General features: G+C 41.6%; 1 protein-coding gene and 1 long non-coding RNA gene across 9 annotated transcripts in view; one reads left to right on the forward strand and one right to left on the reverse strand.

The window, feature by feature from the left end:
• The window catches only part of OPCML (opioid binding protein/cell adhesion molecule like), a 1072271-nt gene that overhangs the window by 940459 nt on the left and 114147 nt on the right, over positions 1-17665 (forward strand). For all 4 annotated transcript variants that reach the window (XM_025287319.3, XM_025287318.3, XM_025287321.3 and 1 more), the window contains one exon: positions 12021-12146. In XM_025287319.3, coding sequence (XP_025143104.1) covers positions 12021-12146 — 126 coding nt within the window. The remainder of the gene's footprint in view (positions 1-12020; positions 12147-17665) is intronic.
• The window catches only part of LOC102397638, a 37017-nt gene continuing 33067 nt past the window's right edge, over positions 13716-17665 (reverse strand). For all 5 annotated transcript variants that reach the window (XR_006551385.2, XR_006551382.2, XR_006551386.2 and 2 more), the window contains one exon: positions 13716-14457. This is a non-coding gene — a long non-coding RNA (uncharacterized LOC102397638). The remainder of the gene's footprint in view (positions 14458-17665) is intronic.

Raw genomic sequence — 17665 nt, forward strand, 5'->3', positions numbered from 1 at the left:
CCTGCCAAAGGCTCCAGACCTGGGAGCCTAAGTGTTGGGTGGGCCCCTGGACCAGCTGTCAAGAACATCATGATAGAAGCCCATTTCCACACCCCTTCCTGCCCCTGCCACCCCCGCATTCATCATGAGGCCTTTGGGGACAGGGAGAAGGATGGACACACAAAGGTGATGTCAGAGATCATCTGCTGACAGGGTGTTGGGCCAAACAAACAAAAATCAGGAAGGCCAGGAGCTGATGGAAGAGTTGGAGGGGGTTCATGAAGCCCTAAATGCATGTGGCCTGATTCTTAGGTGGGGGGTCCTCCTCCCTCCTGTCCCTGCCAGGCTGGGCTTTGGTCCAGCAGAACTGGAGCATTGCAGACTCTGCTGAGAGGCTGGAGGGCAGGGCTGGGCATACCCTGGGCGGGATAGTCCCACCTCCAACTCCTTTCTATGCTGCTATCCTCTGACCCAGGAGCGCAGAATGAGGGGCCCAAGGACCTGAGGCAGAGAATGAGAAGCAGTCGGTGATTAGGGCATGCTGGCACATCACGCAGACCACCTCATCTGGTCCTGCTCCCTGTTCAGTGTGGTTGGCATCACCTGCTGTTCCAGGCCATCAGAAGAGGGCAGCTTCACTCCAAACTCCATAGGAGTCCCCTGAAACCCAACATGCCATGTGCGAACTGCGAGGCCAGGAGCTGGCTGCCACATTCATGAGCCCATAGACCGGTGTGGCTTGTGGGTGTGGTTTGCAGTGCTGAGACCTGGGGTTCTGAAGTCAGTGGGGACTGTGTGCACATCTCAGCTTCTCCTCTGTTGCTGTGTGACATTCAGCAACTTATTTAACCTGTCTTTAGTTCTTCACTGTTACAATGTGCAATTGTAAACCTTCCTGGTAAGATTTCCCCAGAATGAAATAAGTGATGTTTGGGAAGTTATCTGTATGGTACCTCCTGACACTCATGAAGTTCTTTGAAAACTGAGAGTTACTGGCAAAAAAAAATTTTTTTTTAATCTATAAGCAGACTTAAGAGCCAATGATATTGACATTTATCATGTGACAGACTCCGTGATTAAAACATTTTATATTCCTTTACCACTTATTTTTCCCAAGGACCCTTTGAGTGACCTACATCACTACCGCATTTTGCAGTTTGGGAACAAGGGGTTAGAGACATTTTGTGACTCTTTCAAGGCCATGCTGTGAATAGGAGGGATTGTAACAAAAGACAACTCTGACCAAGTAAAGAAGTAAAGAGGAGGAGAGAGGTCTGAGACCAGGGCCTGGGGGTCCTGAAGTGGGGGAGACTTGAGTGAAGAGAGGTCTCGGACTTGCCTGCCAGCTCACAACACACGCTTGACAGAATTGGGGCTAGGACACGAGTGTTTCCTTGGCTGCAAAATGAGGAGGTTGAGCTAGGTGATCCCTAAGGTCCATTTTTGACTTGAAAATTGTATGATGTAAATTAAACCCTGAGATTCTGAGTGTGTGTGTGGCAAGCAGAACCCTCAGGGGGAGGTGGAGAGTCAGAGAGGACAGGACAAAAGAAGGCTCCAGAGGGAGGCATCTCCTGCCCCAGAAAGACCAACAGAAGAGAAAGACTCTGACAGCATGGAGGTTCTCTGATCCTGGTCAGTTGCTCAAATCGTGCAAATTAAAAATAGGAGACGTGTGTCTGTATCTATAAATAGGTTCCATAAGAGAGAGTGGAGACAATCATCACAAATGGCCTCAATGGAGCTTGGAGGGTTGGGGATGTTCTGGTCCCCGGAGTATATTCATGTGTAATTCATAACCATTTGTTCTCCTTCCCTACATTCCACGAATCAAACTAGAGCCAAGAATAGAAAATCAGTCAGAGCCCCCCAGGTCTAATCTTAGCCAGGATAGTATAAAACCACATCATACCAGGGCACAAAAGGAGTTCAGCTCACAGTCAGAGTCTGAAACTGCATCAGCTGGTCCTGTCTCTTAAGAATTGGGGTGTGACCACACGCAGGCTGACCCAGTTCCAATTCCCTGGCTGCCCCCTGGATCCTGACAGCTGTGTTTTCTAGGAGCCTCTCTGTGCTGTCAGTTAAATCCAGCACACGTGGATTGGTGCCAGGGATGCTGAGATGAACAAATAGCTGTCCTTGTTTATGAAGATTCTTCTCTTCTCTCTCACCGGGTAGGTGAGAGAGACACCGATAACAGAGCACTGTGAGAAGTGCTTTAATGCTTAACACAGATCCTGACCCTCCCCAAACTTTGCTTGTTCTACCTCTAAATGTCTCTCACATCTCCCTCTCTGCCCATCTTCCCTGCTATACCACACTTGTCTAAGGTATCACCACCTCCCTGCTTGGCAACAGCTGAGCTAGCTTTCCTGTTCCCACTTCTGCCCTCTTCCCAATGTAATCTGTCCTCCCGAAAACACTCATTACCACCATCATTGTCATCACCATCACCACCACCGCCACCATCATCACCACCATCATCACCACCAACATCACCAGCAACATCATCACCATCATCATCACCATGATCACTGCCTCCATCGTTATCATCTTATCATCATCACCACCATCACCACCATCATCACCATCATCATCCAACATTTTAAAGCCCCCCCATTTCTCCTGTAAAAGGATAAAACTCTTAGCATTTCCTCCACAAACCCATGAATTCTGGCCTCTGCCTGTCCAGTCTCACCTTGCATGGCTTTCCTCTTTTTACTTTACCCACAGCCCCCCAAGCTCACCCTGCTTCCTGTCTCTATATAACCCTTACATATGCTGATCCTTCTGCCCAGGTCTGCTCAGAACAAATCCCTCACCTAGACCCGCTGGCCGGGAAGGACCCCCGTCACGGGCCCTCCTGGTGTCTTGCACACCCACGGCACCATCACACCCATGATCGTGTGTCTGTGCTAGTGTTCTCCTGTAGACACCAAGCTCTACAGTTGGCATGAGAGTGGGACTTGTCCTCTCTTCTATCGCTAAAGTAATCCTAGGACATGTTACACACTCGTGTAAATTTTAGAATGAATATATTACATCATTATGCACAGGAAGTCACAGAGCACCTCCCAACACTCACCCTCAGGATGCAGAGTGGTGATGGAGGAGGGTGCTGTATCTCAGTATCAATGTGCAGGTGTGAGTAGGACTTGAACAGGCAGATGAGTGAGAAGGGGCTCACGGGCAGACAACGCAGCACAGGTAATAGTGTGGGACGGTGAGTGAGCACGGGGTACCTTGAGCATTGCAGAGAGGCTGACTTGGCTGGGGCACACATGGCTAGCTGTCTTGAAAAGGGAGGGGAGACAGTGGGCAAGCAACGAATGCTGGAGAGTTAAGCACATGCATGGAACTATCATAAAGGAAGAACGCACTTCCTGAGAATCCCATGTGGGAGGTTGCCCTCTCTCCTTAGTGCAAGAATGTCCGATTCTACCACTCAAGAGCTGATAGGACTTGTTTTTCGTTTGTTTTAAACAGGGTCTTTATAGGGATGTAATTCTTCACTGGAAAATTCATCCTTTTAAAGAACAGAATCCAGTCACTTTTAGTCTATGTGCAAGATTGCAGACCAGTCACTACTGTCCAATTCTAGAGCATCACCCCTGAAAGAAACCCAGGCCCAAGAGTGGCCTCTCCGTATTTGCCCTCTCCCCAGCCCCTGGCAACTAATGTAGTTTCTGTCTCTATGGATTGGCCCATTTTGCAACTTTCCTGTAAATAGAAACCATATAACACATTGCCTTTTATGTTTGGCTTCTTCCACATAACAGTGTTTCCAAGGCTCACACATGTTAAAGCATCAGAACTTTGTCTCTCTTCATGGATGCATTGTATTCTACTGTATGGATGTGCTATATTTTGTTGATCCATTCAGCTGTGGTTGAAAGTCTGGGTTGTGTCCAATTGTTGTCTACCATGAATAATGCTGTTATGAGCATTTGTGTAAAATATGTTGTGTGGATGTGTTTTTGTTCATCCTGAGTATACACCTAGGAGTTGAATTGGTAAATCGCATGGTACCTCTGTCTTTAATCTTCTGAGGAACTGCTACACTGTCCGGCGGCTGCACCATCTTACAATCCCACTAGCAATGCGGAAGGGTTCCAATTTCTCTACCTCCTCACCAACTCTTGTTATTATCTGTCTTTTTGATTATAGCCATTTTAGTGGATGTGAAGCGGAAACTCACTGTGGTTTTGATTTGCATTTTCTTAATGAATAATGATGCTAAACATCTTTTCATGTGTATACTGGCTATTTGTATATCTTCACTGAATAAAGTCTATTCAAATCCCTTTGTCTACATTTTAATTGGGTTGTTTGTATTTTTTGTTGTGTTGCGTGTGCTTTTATGTATTTTAGATACCAGTTCCTTATCAGATATATTATTTGTAAAAATTTTCTCCCATTCTGTGGGAGTTTTTTCACTTTCTTGATAGTATCCTTTGAAGCACAAACTTTGCTTCAAATTGAATACAATTAAAAGTTTTTAACATTTCAGTAATGTACAGTTTACCTATTTCTTTTCTTCTGTTGCTTGTGCCTTTGGTGTCATATCTAAGAAATCATGCCTGATCCAAGATCACAAAGATTCACACCTTTGCTTTCTTCTAGGAATTACTTCTTAAATATAGGTATGTGATGCATTTTGAGTTAATTTTGTATGTGATGTGACGTCGGGGTCCAACTTCATTGTTTTTCCTGTGGCTGTCCAGTTGTTCCAGCACGATTTGTTGAAAAGCCTATTCTTTCTTCATTGAATTGTCTTGACATCCTATTGAAAATCAATGGACCATAAATGTATGGGTATATTTCTGGACACTTATTTCTTTTCCACTGATGTAGATATCTACCCTTATGCTGATTTTTTAATAGGGAGACTTTACTAAGGATATGTTGGGGACTGAAGGAAATGATGTATAAGAGCACTTAATACCAGGCTCAAATACATAAACACCGGATATTTTGTTACTGCTCCTGGTGGTGGTGTCATTTTGTACCCCAGAGTAGCCACCTTGAACTTGCACTGTTATTAGAAGATAATTAATTCACAGAATTTAGACTAGAATGGACCTAAGAATTCACAATCTAACGTCTTCACTCAGAACTAACCAAATAAATAAAAGAGACCGCCACCACGTACATACAACACACACACACATGCACACAGAAACACACATCACACATACCCACATCTTAAGCCAGAACTATTAACTGATTTACAATAAGTCACACAGCTATGGAGAAGCCAACATTAGAGTCCACATCTCCTGACAGTTGGTGTAATGCTCTTTGCACCATATCATACTATTTAGTATAGAAAATACGGCATGACCAAGCCTAGCATGTTTGCTGTAATTCCCAAATTAGTCTTAACTCTAGTTTATGAAATTATCTTCCTTGTTAAAACACAAAATAAAGGTTAAAACAAAAAAAAGGTAATCCTTGAAGAATAAAACAATGAGACTTTAAAAGTCTATTATTTTTATAAACTAGCCTTGAGGTTTAAAAATGTACTAGAATGCAGTTCATATTTATATTCATTTTCCCTGGTCTCTTAATATTTTGTTATTCTCTGGGGGTGATGACAATATAATAATAATGTAAAAACAAAAATAATAAGTATTTAAGTCTCTTTGCAATCATTATCTCTAATCTTTTCTCCACATTCCTGTGTGGCAAATATTTTTATCCCCATTTTATGGTTGAGGAAGCTTATACTTCAAGGGCTTAATCACACAAAAAGAAGTTGGAAAGAAGTGGTATGCAGGGACTTCCCTGCTAGTCCGGTGGGTAAGAGTCCGTCCTCCCAATGCTGGGAGCTTGGGTTCGACCCGTGGTCAGAAAACTAGATCCCACAAACTGCAACTAAGACCCTGTGTAGCCAATAAAAAAGTGCTATTCAGACTTTAGCCTCTATGACTCCAAATTATAAGATTCTCTTTTTTCATTTGTTTTGACTGTGCCATTCAGTCTTAAAACACTTAAAACATGGAAGAATTTTAACAGGTGGAATTACCGCCCTGGAAACAGGGAGGTGCAGTACTGAAGCTCCTTCTAGAAATAGAAGCAGCAACCCCCTGAAAGAAAATAGATATGGAAGAGCCAGACCATTTCTTTATAGAAACGTGCAATTTTCCCTACACATTCACTTAGGTTCAGTAGCTCAGATGAAGAGGTAGAGATGAATATCTATTTATCAAGTATTTCCTTCTTATTCTGCAAGCATATATCATGAAATTGTCCCTGCTATCCAAGGCAAACTTCATTTATATGTCTTGACTTAAAATGGAAGGAATCGAGATTGAGAGAATGAGCAGTTAGGCACAGATTAAGTCATTTATCTGAGAAGAGAATGGCAACCCTCTCCAGTATTCTTGCCTTGGAAATCTCATGAACAGAGGAGCCTGGCAGGCTACAGTCCATGGGGATGCAAAGAATCAGATATGACTTAGTGACTAAACCACCACCACCACCAAGCTATTTATGAGATTCTCAATGCCATATATAATATTAACAACCATATATAAATATGAACAAAAGCAGCCAACATTTATTAAGCACTTACTTATTTCCAGGCACTGTACTAGCATGCTATACACATTTACACTCAGTTCTTATAGCAACTAAGAGAGATCAATTCTGTCTTCGTCATTCTACAGATGGAGAACCAGGGCTCAGAGGGGTTAAGCCCAAGGCTACACAAGTTTACCAACTGCAGAACCTAAGCTGTGGAGCACAGCCTCTCACACACTGTTTCAGCCTTGTCAGATCACCTTTGTGTAGGGTGGGGCCGGTATATCCAGAGTTCAGTCCCCAATTACCTTTGCACAGAGAAACATTTCTGCTTTAGAAAAACTTTTTTATCTCAGAGCGTGAAATTGTTTGCATCACAGATTGGGTTGAAAATAAACCAAAGGCAACAATAGAGGGTGGATAAATATTTTGAGTTTGGACTGGACAGCTTTTGAAAATAATGCCATGGATGCATATGTAATGATTCACAAAGGAAACTGTGATCTATGTTAATAAAACACATTATAACTGAAAAAAAAAAAGAATAAAGTAGAGAGTATTTCAGGGAGGGGAAAGGGCAGATGTCAAGTGTCTAGGGTGGAGAATACTTGGCAGATTCAAGATATACACTTTAAAAAACTACACGATTATGCGCTACATTTGGGGGAAAGATGCTACTTCATGTCAGGCTTGTTGTTATACTATAGGAACACAAGGATGAATATAGCAGATTCTGTCCATGGACGGAGCTTAGTGGTAAAGATAAATGATATGATAAAGACATAAACAGGAATGCCTTGAGGGCAGAAGAAGCAGTGAAAGCATCATAAAGGAGCTCATATTCAAGTTGAGTATAGAAGGTGAGCAGCCCCTAGGGCACAGAAGTGGGGGTGTCTACCCGCAGAAGGAACATGGTATGTAAAAGCACCAGGAGGAGAGAAAGGCGTAGCCCCAGAGAGGACATGGGGCTCCTTGTCAGGGGAGGAGGGGGCTGGCGCCGAGGCTACGGTCAGGCTGGGAATGATTTGCTAGATCCTGTGCAAAAGTCTGGACTCCATAGTCTCAGCTGGGGACAAAGGTTGGGGGTTAGGCAAAAGCAATATTTAAGAGGAAATGGTGGTGGCTGTATGCGGTCTGAGCTATGAAACAGAGGTGGGTAGAGAAGTGAGGAAATTGAAATATTCCGAGGTAGAGGTGATGAGCTTCTCAACTCAGCCAGTGGCAGCAAGACTGGAGAGGAAAGGCCATGGGTAAGACACACGGGTATCTTTAAGAGCGGTCAGCCATGCTGACAGTACAGAGAGAACATACAAATACCACTTGGTAACCCAGAGCCCAAGATACCTTCCTTCCTCAAGATACTGATTGCAGCCTGATACAACTGTGTTTGTCTGTTTCTCTGTATGTGTGTATGTGTGTGTGTGTGTGTGTGTGTGTGTGTGTGTGTGTATATATATATGCATATAACAGAGAGGGATAATATTTTATCTATGTCTATATCTATATCTGTATCTGTATAGGTATCTATATGTCTGTATCTATCTGTCTACTATCAACCCACCCATCCATCCATCCATCTAAAATGACCACAGTCTGAAGTCCTTGTCATTGTGCAGTGATGCATCTGCCCAGTCATGTGAGAACACATTGTGACCCACCACCGGCAATGAGAAGACAACCAGGTGCACACAAGACCTGCAGGGAGGGTCCCCAGTGTCTGCAGATGTGACTGGAAACATACTGAGCTATTTGTCATCCTTTAATTAGACTCATGTGGGTCTTGCCATTTTCTTTGGGTCATTTCAGCATTTCTAGTGAGATTGTTATACATTTTTGTGTTTATCTGTATATTCATAATCTCTAACAATAGATAGATAGATGATAGAGAGACAGATTCATATGCCACAGATACGTGTTTGAAAATTGAACAAAGCTCTCTTGTCAACATAGGTAGAAGTACTTAAGTCATTTCCAAATGTTCATATATATATATATATATATATATATATATGTATAAAGTTATGATGGAAACAGAGGAGGGCCATAATAGTGTTGCCAAATTCAATTCAATCGAAAATCAAATGAGAAGTGTTGAGTGTCTCCCTTTGCTAGCTTGGTGCTGGTAAGACCAGGATGACTGAGCGGCCCTGCACTCCTAGCAGGGCCTTCTCTGGAGAAACAGACTGACCAGGACGTGGTTTCATTCACGGTGGGCATCGCCATGAAGGAAGAGGTGGTGGGAGGACCTTTGAAGCAGAGAATGCAAATATAAATATTGTGTTTGGGGCACTGATAGGAGGTTAAACAAAAAGGCGACACAATATAATGGAAGGGATTCTGTCATTTATTGACCACATAAGTTTTGGCAATTTACTTACCCCTCCCCATGCCTCAATTTCTTCATTTTTAATAGTGAGAATATTTGTTCTATTTATCTCATAATTTGTGAAAAAGTCATGAGATAATGCACATGTAAGCTATTTGCAAACAAATCATATGTTAATAAGCAATAGCTAATATCGTAGTGGTTTAGTTGCTCAGTTGTGCCTGACTCTTTGCAACCTCATAGACTGCAGTCCACCAGTCTCCTCTGTCCATTGGATTTCCAAGGCAAGAATACTGGAGTGGGTTGCCGTTTCCTTCTCTAGGGGATCTTCCCAACCCAGGGATCAAACCCACATGTCCTGCAGTACAGGTGGATTCTTTACTGGTGAGCCACCTGGGAAGCCCTAATACCTATGATTACATATTATGTATTAATAATGATGCCATGATTGAAAACAGAAAAACTTTTCCTTTCTCCCACTTTACTGTCTGTGTTTCCTGTCTTGCTGGCAACCCTCACCCTTCATGCTGTCCTTATCGTCCCTCCTTTGTGGGAAGTGACAGAGGACAGTGTGGGCCTGCAGAGGGTATAGGGGGCAGGGCCTCGGGCTTGGTAAAACATTGGGGTCAACTTCCAGGATCCCACTCCAGGAGGCTCCCTCCTAGTGAGAGGCACTGTCCACACACTTTGGGAAAAGGGAATATCCCCCAAATATCTGTAGAATTTTGCCAATATCGCCTAACCCAGCACCTTTTAAATTATCAGACAAACACATCTGGAAATAGTAGTTCCAAATTGGGGGCTGTACTGAGTGAGCCTTCCTTGGACATCACAGCTTCAATGTCCTAAATCATCCTCCATTGATCAGCTATGCCCCTCACCCTCCTGCCTCAGCTGTGTCCACCTTACAGTAAGTGAGACGCTTGGGTCTCGAGAAAGAGCACTTCAGACAGCCTAACCCGTCCAAATAAGCAGATGTTATTCTAAGAATATTTTGGAAGGTGAACTGAAGTTGTTGCTTTATAAAAATGAGAAAAAAAGTATTGACATTTCTAAGCCAGGAATGATTTTTTAACAAGCTGGAAAATACTGAAAAAACAAGGAGTAGGGTTTTCTCAAGAGAGTGCAATGTAGTTAGAAAGTACACTATTCTTTCCCACTGTGTGTTTTGGTAAAATATGTGCAATGAAGTTTCAGACCAATTCCTAATGCAGAAATAATCCAAAACATGGCAGATTTATAAGCCAGGGACATTTTATTTATTTGCTAACGTGGATTCCCTTATGATGGCAAATGTTCTCCATGTTACTTATGGCTTCTCCTTGAAAAAGACTTACCTCTATGGTCTCAGCAGCATAAAACTCCAGGCTGCAGGGTTTTCTGGATCAAGCATCGGCTATAACTCTCTTCCACCACTGACCCAGGTGGTTCGGAATCTCCTAGGACTCTACCTGTTTGCTAATTCATAATTAAACTGGCAGTTGGAATAAATCAGCATAGATATAAGCTTGGAGCTCCTCTCTCTGCCGACCTTTCTTTTTCTTTTTTTTTTTTTTGTTCTCTGTTTTTTTTTTTATTTTGTTTTATCTTTTTATTAAGAACAATTTAAAATCCATATATCAAAATGAATCTGCCACAGGTATACATGTGTTCCCCATCCTGAACCCTCCTCCCTCCTCCCTCCCCATACCATCCCTCTGGGTCGTCCCAGTGCACCAGCCCCAAGCATCCAGTATCGTACATGGAACCTGGACTGGTGACTCTTTTCATATATGATATTATACATATTTCAATGCCATTCTCCCAAATCATCCCACCCTCTCCCTCTCCCACAGAGTCCAAAAGACTGTTCTATACATCAGTGTCTCTTTTGCTGTCTCGTATACAAGGTTATTGTTACCATCTTTCTAAATTCCATATATATGTGTTAGTATACTGTATTGGTGTTTTTCTTTCTGGCTTACTTCAGTTTCATCCACCTCATTAGAACTGATTCAAATGTATTCTTTTTAATGGCTGAGTAATACTCCATTGTGTATATGTTATTTTGAGAATCTGAAAGAAAATTGAGAAGAAAGCTTTCAGTATCAGAAATCCTCCATTAAAAGCTTTGCCCCACCCCTCTTAGTTTTCAGATTTGTTCAATAGGTTTTTGGATCATTCTTTCAAAGAGGAGTTAAGCAGGTACCCATATCAGCCTTGGGCCAGACACTGTGGAATAGAGGTGGATGTCATTCCATCCTTATCTTTCAGCACCTCACTCTCTAGGTAAAGAGACAGGCAGAGACATGGGTAGGGTGGGGGTGAAAAAGGAAAAAGCTGGATGAACTGGAAGATGAAGATTGACACAAATATACTACCATGTATAAAACAGAGTGCTAGTGGGGAGCTGCTGTACAGCACAGGGAGTTCAGCTCATCGCTCTGTGATGACCTAGAGGGGTGGGATGGGGGAGGGGTGGAAGGGAGACTCAAGAGGGAGGGGAAATATACACAGAGCCGATTCACATTGTTGTAGAGCAGAAACTAACACGACATTGTAAAGCAATCACACTCCCATTAAAAATCTGTTTACATATATTTTAAAAAATAAACTGAGAATAAAAGAGAGTGAAGCAGGTGTAAAATAATCAACTGTAAGGACAACACATCCAGTTCCTTTGCTAGGGGAGGTGGGGGGGTTCTCTTTTCAGGATTTGGGAAGAGGTGAGGGAAAACTGCAAAGGGGAAGTGACCTTTGATGTCCCTTGGAAGATGAGCTGCGTGTTTTCAGATAGGAAGAGAAGAGGAAAAGTGAAGGGGCGATCAGAGAGGGAAGTGTGATGAGATTGCTGCACGCAGGTAGACAGGAACTCTTAAAAGCACTTTGTATTTTCCCTTTGGTTCTCCTTTTCCATCCACCATCAGTAATGCCTATCTCTTCAGTTACTGCTTGCTCAGAACGCCACCCTCACACACACACACCTGCCTCCTGCTATGGCCAGACCTTACATAGAACTGCTTTCAGGAGTGCCCTGTACATGTTGTGTTAATGGTCACATTCCTTGCTGAATCAAGCATAAGAAACTGAAATAAACTGAAATTGTGATTGAGAATAATATCCATGCTATTTGAATACATGTGAGGCTGATGCCTCCTTTTCTGCAAAGAATCCTTCTCATACATGTCTTTTCTCCTCTGTCTCTTTCCAGTCCCTCCCCAGATCATGAACATCTCCTCAGATGTCACCGTGAACGAGGGGAGCAGCGTGACCCTGCTGTGTCTTGCTATCGGCAGACCGGAGCCAACGGTGACGTGGAGACACCTGTCAGTCAAGGGTAAGGCATTTCCCTGGAGGAAGTTTTCAGAGTTGGTATAGTGAAGCCTCGCTTCTAATGCACAACAGAACTTGAGGAGTCAGAAAACAATGCTGTATTTGTAGCACAGTGATGGACGAGCAAAGAGACCACATGCCTCTGTCACTGGAATTCTGAAGGATTTATAGAGAACTTTTAATGAATCATTTCCCCAGGCCCTTTTGTGACCTTCCTTAGAAGCTTTTTGTTTTCCCAACTATGAAGGGCAGACGTACCATAAGAGTAACTTACAACAAAGACACTAATATTTCAAGGTGGAGATGCACTTGTCAAAGGGTGGTCTGTCCTTTCTAGAAGCAGAGTGCTAGAAAATGCACTGAAAATATTGGTGTTTTTGTACATCTAGGAGAGAAAGGATCTCCTTCTCAGTGTTTTCAGAACATTTACCCAGGGTGGTAGAAAGGTGATAGAGAGGGTTAAGTACTCTCGTGCCTGCTGTGCTGGGAACTCGGTGATTGGTATTAAGACTTTATCCGTGGTCATCTCCAACTTAATAGGGAGGGACCCCGAAGGACAGCAGATCTTATCCTTTTGGAAATAAAACTTACTCCAAGTTGAACTTGAAGAGATGGGCAAAGAGCCACTTGGTGTATTTACCCTGTTAACGGAAACTATGATAAATTCTATAAATTATATAAGAAACAAGTGCTCTCTCAGGCATTAGAAAATCTAAAAGTGAAACCCAGTGAAAAGGAAAATGTGTGGAGTGTGCCTGTGTGTGATATAAAAATAATATAAATCTAGAGGAAAACCTAAATAAATCTTAGGAATGTTGAACTAGACAAGGACTTGCTAGGTCACTAAAAGCTCTAAGCGTAAGAGAAAAATGATAAATGTGTTTTGTATTGTTTTTCTGTGGTTCCCATAACGAAGTACTGCGGAGCTCATGGCTTAAACAACAGAAATGTATTTCCTTGTAGTTCTGGAGGCGGGATGCCTGTGATCAGGGTGTAGGCAGGCTTGTCCCTTTTGAGACCTGGGAGGGGAGGTCTGTCTATGCCCCTCCTCAAGCTTCTCGCCCGTTTCCGGCACCTTGGTGTTTCCGGCTTGTAGGTGCGTCACCCCTCCCTGCTGTCATGTCACGTGGCCGTCTTCCCATGTGCACCTTCCCGTGTCGGATTTTCCCTTGCTATGGGAACATCAAACATACTGGATTGGGGATGTTCTTTTACGACCTCATGTAATCTTAATTGGGCTTTCCTGATGGATCAGAAGTAAATAATCCACCTGCAATGCACGAGACGTGGGTTTGATCCTTGAGTTGGGAAGATCCCCTGGAGGAGGGAATGACAACACACTCCAGGATTCTTGCCTGGAGAATCCCACAGAAGGAAAAGTCTGTGGAGTTGCAAAGAGTTGGGCATGATTGAGTGACTGAACAATCAGTTCAGTTCAGTCTCTCAGTCGTGTCCGACTCTTTACTGAAAAATAAATTATCTCAATTACCTCTGTAAATTCCCTATTTCCAAATAAGGTCACTTTCTGAAGCATTGGGACTAGTTATTATTTATTTGTTTTTGTTTTTTTTTGGGGGGTGGGGATGAAATTCAGCTCATAACTGGGTTCATCAAAATTAAAAACACCATTGAGTAAACAAAAAGACAAGTCAAAGATTAGGTGAAAACCTTTGCCATACACATACCCGACAAAGATTTTACATCTACACTATGTGAAGAATTCTTATAACGCTAACAGCTTACCTTGAAGTGAACAAAACATTGAAACAGACAATTCACAAAAGAAGATACATGAATGGAATAAGCAACATGCTAAACCTATCTGTCTTAGAAATGAAAATTAAGCCGTAATGGAACTCCACTACACAAATACTAGAATGAGAGAAACTGAAAAGACAGACCATATCAAGTGTTGGTGGGGTTGTGGAGCAACTGAACTCTCATACATTGATCTGGGACTGTGAAATGGTATTGCTACCTAACTCAGGTTTGGTTGCTCACCTCCAAAAGCCAGTATATTTGAGAGGCAAGCATCAGTAGAAAGGAAAGATGCTTTAATCAGAAAAGTCAGCCATCTGGGGAAATGGTGGGCTCATGTCCAGAGACCAACTCTGAGGGTTCTGTGGGCTCGGAGAGTTTTTAAGGGAAGTAGGGGGAAGAATCAGTGAGTCTTCAAGATGAGAGTCTGGGTTCTACATCTCCATTGCGTATGGACTGCTGTCTTTAGTTGTCTTGCCCTTGAGTGATCTGCTTGCAGGATTGCTTGATGGCGGAAGGGAGGGATCTTAGAGGCAGAGAGTTTGTCTTCTTTTTATCTAAGAAAAGAGTCAGCAGGTTAGAGGAGGCATGGTTTACATTCAGGAGAGCACAGGTCCCGAGTTAGGTTAAACTGCCTGATGATCTCACTAATATAATTAGGTTCTTTTAAGGTCACAGGAAACAGAAATGGACAAACAGGAAAGAGCTGCATTCTCCATAGTATCAACGCTATGGAAAACTGTTTGCACCTTGCTATAAAGTTAAACATGCACTTAGCATATGACCCAGCAATTCTAGGAATTCACCAGAGATAAATGAAAACCTATGTCCACAGATATGCATTGTACACAAATGTTCATAGCAGCTATATCTCTAATAGCCTCAAACTAGAAGTAAGCCAGAACCCACAACAGGTAAAATAGCTAGATCATAGTAAATGTAAGCAGCAGATGGCTTCTCAGCAATTAAAAGGAACAAATCACTGATACATGTAAGAAAATGGATGAGTCTCAAAAGCATTATGCTAAAGAAAAATAGCAAAAAAATAGACACTGATGTCATTCATATGAAATTCTACAACAGGCAAAAATTAATCTAGAGTGACTGAAATCAAGTCAATCATTATGTAGGGTAGGGATTTTTAATAATTATCTACAAAGGGGTACAAGGGGCATTTTTGGGGGTGATGAAAATCTTGAGGAGGGTGGTTGTTATATTGCTACTTAAATTAGCAAAAACTAATCAATGCTATGCTAAAAATAAGTGCATTTCATTGTATGTGAATTAAATCCCAATAAAACTTAAAAACTAAACACATACAGATATAGGAAATGACCCGAAAGTGCCCCCCTAGTTTGGAACATTAACTATGTGAGAAGCCCTTACAAATGGACACTGGATTTTTTACCAGGATCGTTGTTCAAAATTTCACCATCTAATGTTCTCCATGTGCATTGAGAACACATATTTCAGCACCTGCCTTATTATAGGGAAAGATAATAATAATAAATCCTCAGACACCCTTTGCATAAAGACCTCAGATATTGAAATCCAAAATGTCAATATTGTAAAGTAATATTAACAAGAATATTAAAAGAATTATAAGGGGTATCAGAAAGCTCAACTTTAATATAAATACAGCGGTAGCTTGTGTTCCCAAAGATACAGGCCCTGTGGAAATTTTGCTGTAAGTCAGGGAGAATTTTGATTTATGTCATATACAAAAATATGTCTAACCATCAGACCAGCTTCTACGTTTTTGGTAAAATCACATGTCTTTATAAATGCTTGAAATCCAAGACTGCATTTATTTGGTCCTAAACACACAGTTCTCTCAGCCTAGGAATCTCTTGAAAGGCAGTTTGATTTTATGGAAATGTTTTAAAGCAATTCTTCATAATGGCTTTGCGGTAAAGTTTGTTTCCCGCTTAAAATACGGAAGATTCATCCACATTCTTAATCTTTTATATAACATGGTATTTGGAATTCAGCCTCAAAAACAAAAGAATATTAAATTTACATTTTCTCTCTCGCCTTTAAGTCTCCCAGCCCATGTTCAACTTTCAAATTCCCTTTTGTCTTTCCCTTGCTCTGGCCTTCACTTTGCTGTCTCTTTTTTCTTCTATTCTCTCCCCTCTCCCAATGACACTTCATCATATAAACTCAAAGCCTTGTTTCCTGAGTTTGAAAAGCACCAGAACCTGGGAGATTTGCACATTTCAAATTTGCACCTGCAGGTGACCACCAATATTTACTTTTAGAAGGACACTCCTTCTCACTTGGAGTTAAGGCAACTTTGGGAAGTTGTTTGTAAAAGTTTAGAAGAGCAGCCAATACAACTTGAACATCAAATAGCATTTTTTTTTAATTTTATTTTTAAACTTTACATAATTGTATTAGTTTTGCCAAATATCAAAATGAATCCGCCACAGGTATACATGTGGAACAGCTGATTGTTTAGTTCATCCAGCAAGAGTAAGAAATAGAAGTTGTAATGGCGTTTCCTCTGAAATTCTAACAAAATTGCACCAGAGAACATAGATTACTGGACAGCTATGTTCCAAAATGTTAATGCAATGTTTGAAAACGATTGTTTAAATTTGGGTACCATATACAAGAATGAATAACCAAGTTCCATTTATTTTTTTTTTTTTTTTTTTTTTTTTTAATTTTATTTTATTTTTAAACTTTACATAACTGTATTAGATTTGCCAAATATCAAAATGAATCCGCCACAGGTTTACATGTGTTCCCCATCCTGAACCCTCCTCCCTCCTCCCTCCCCATTCCATCCCTCTGGGTCGTCCCAGTGCACCAGCCCCAAGCATCCAGTATCGTGCATCGAACCTGGACTGGCAACTCATTTCATACATGATATTTTACATGTTTCAATGCCATTCTCCCAAATCTTCCCACCCTCTCCCTCTCCCACAGAGTCCATAAGACTGTTCTATACATCAGTGTCTCTTTTGCTGTCTCGTACACAGGGTTATTGTTACCATCTTTCTAAATTCCATATATATGCGTTAGTATACTGTATTGGTGTTTTTCTTTCTGGCTTACTTCACTCTGGATAATAGGCTCCAGTTTCATCCCCAAGTTCCATTTAGAAAAAGAATATTTTAATGACCAGATTATTAAAGATTAAGAATTATGGTTATGGTTTAAGATGACAGACTAAGCACGTGCCAATCTCAAGAAACTATAGAAGAACAGGTAAAGGTGAACAAATTCATGATCACACTAGAGAATAGGAAGCATTTGTGGATATAAAACTATGAGGAATCTCTGAAATATAAAAAGTGTGTAGAGACTTCCTGGAAGTCCAGTGGTTAAGACTTTGCTTCCACTGCAGAGGGCATGGGTTCCATCCCTGGTCAGAGAGCTAAGATCCCACATACCTCATGGCCAAAAAACCAAAACGTAAAACAGAAGCAATATTGTAAAAATCCAATAATGACTTTAAAAAATGTTCCACATCCAAAAAAAAAAAAAAACTTAAAAAAAAAATTACATAGACACAATGAACGAAAATTTCAGCTCAAAACACAGGAATACGATCTATGCCTGAAATGATAGCTGAAAAAGGCAAAGTTTTAGGTCATACTGCTGGTAAATGTTAAAAATTGACTGGGGCTGAGGGCGGGCAGGGAAGGGAGGCCTGGTGGCATTTGCCAGTTTCCATGGTGTCAATGTTCCCATCATTGCCACTTTCCTTGGAGCCCCTTTAAACTAACTTGATTTTTTAGGTTTTTATTCCCTAAT

This window comes from Bubalus bubalis, chromosome 5 (genome assembly GCF_019923935.1).
Source record: "Bubalus bubalis isolate 160015118507 breed Murrah chromosome 5, NDDB_SH_1, whole genome shotgun sequence".
NCBI lineage: Eukaryota > Metazoa > Chordata > Mammalia > Artiodactyla > Bovidae > Bubalus > Bubalus bubalis.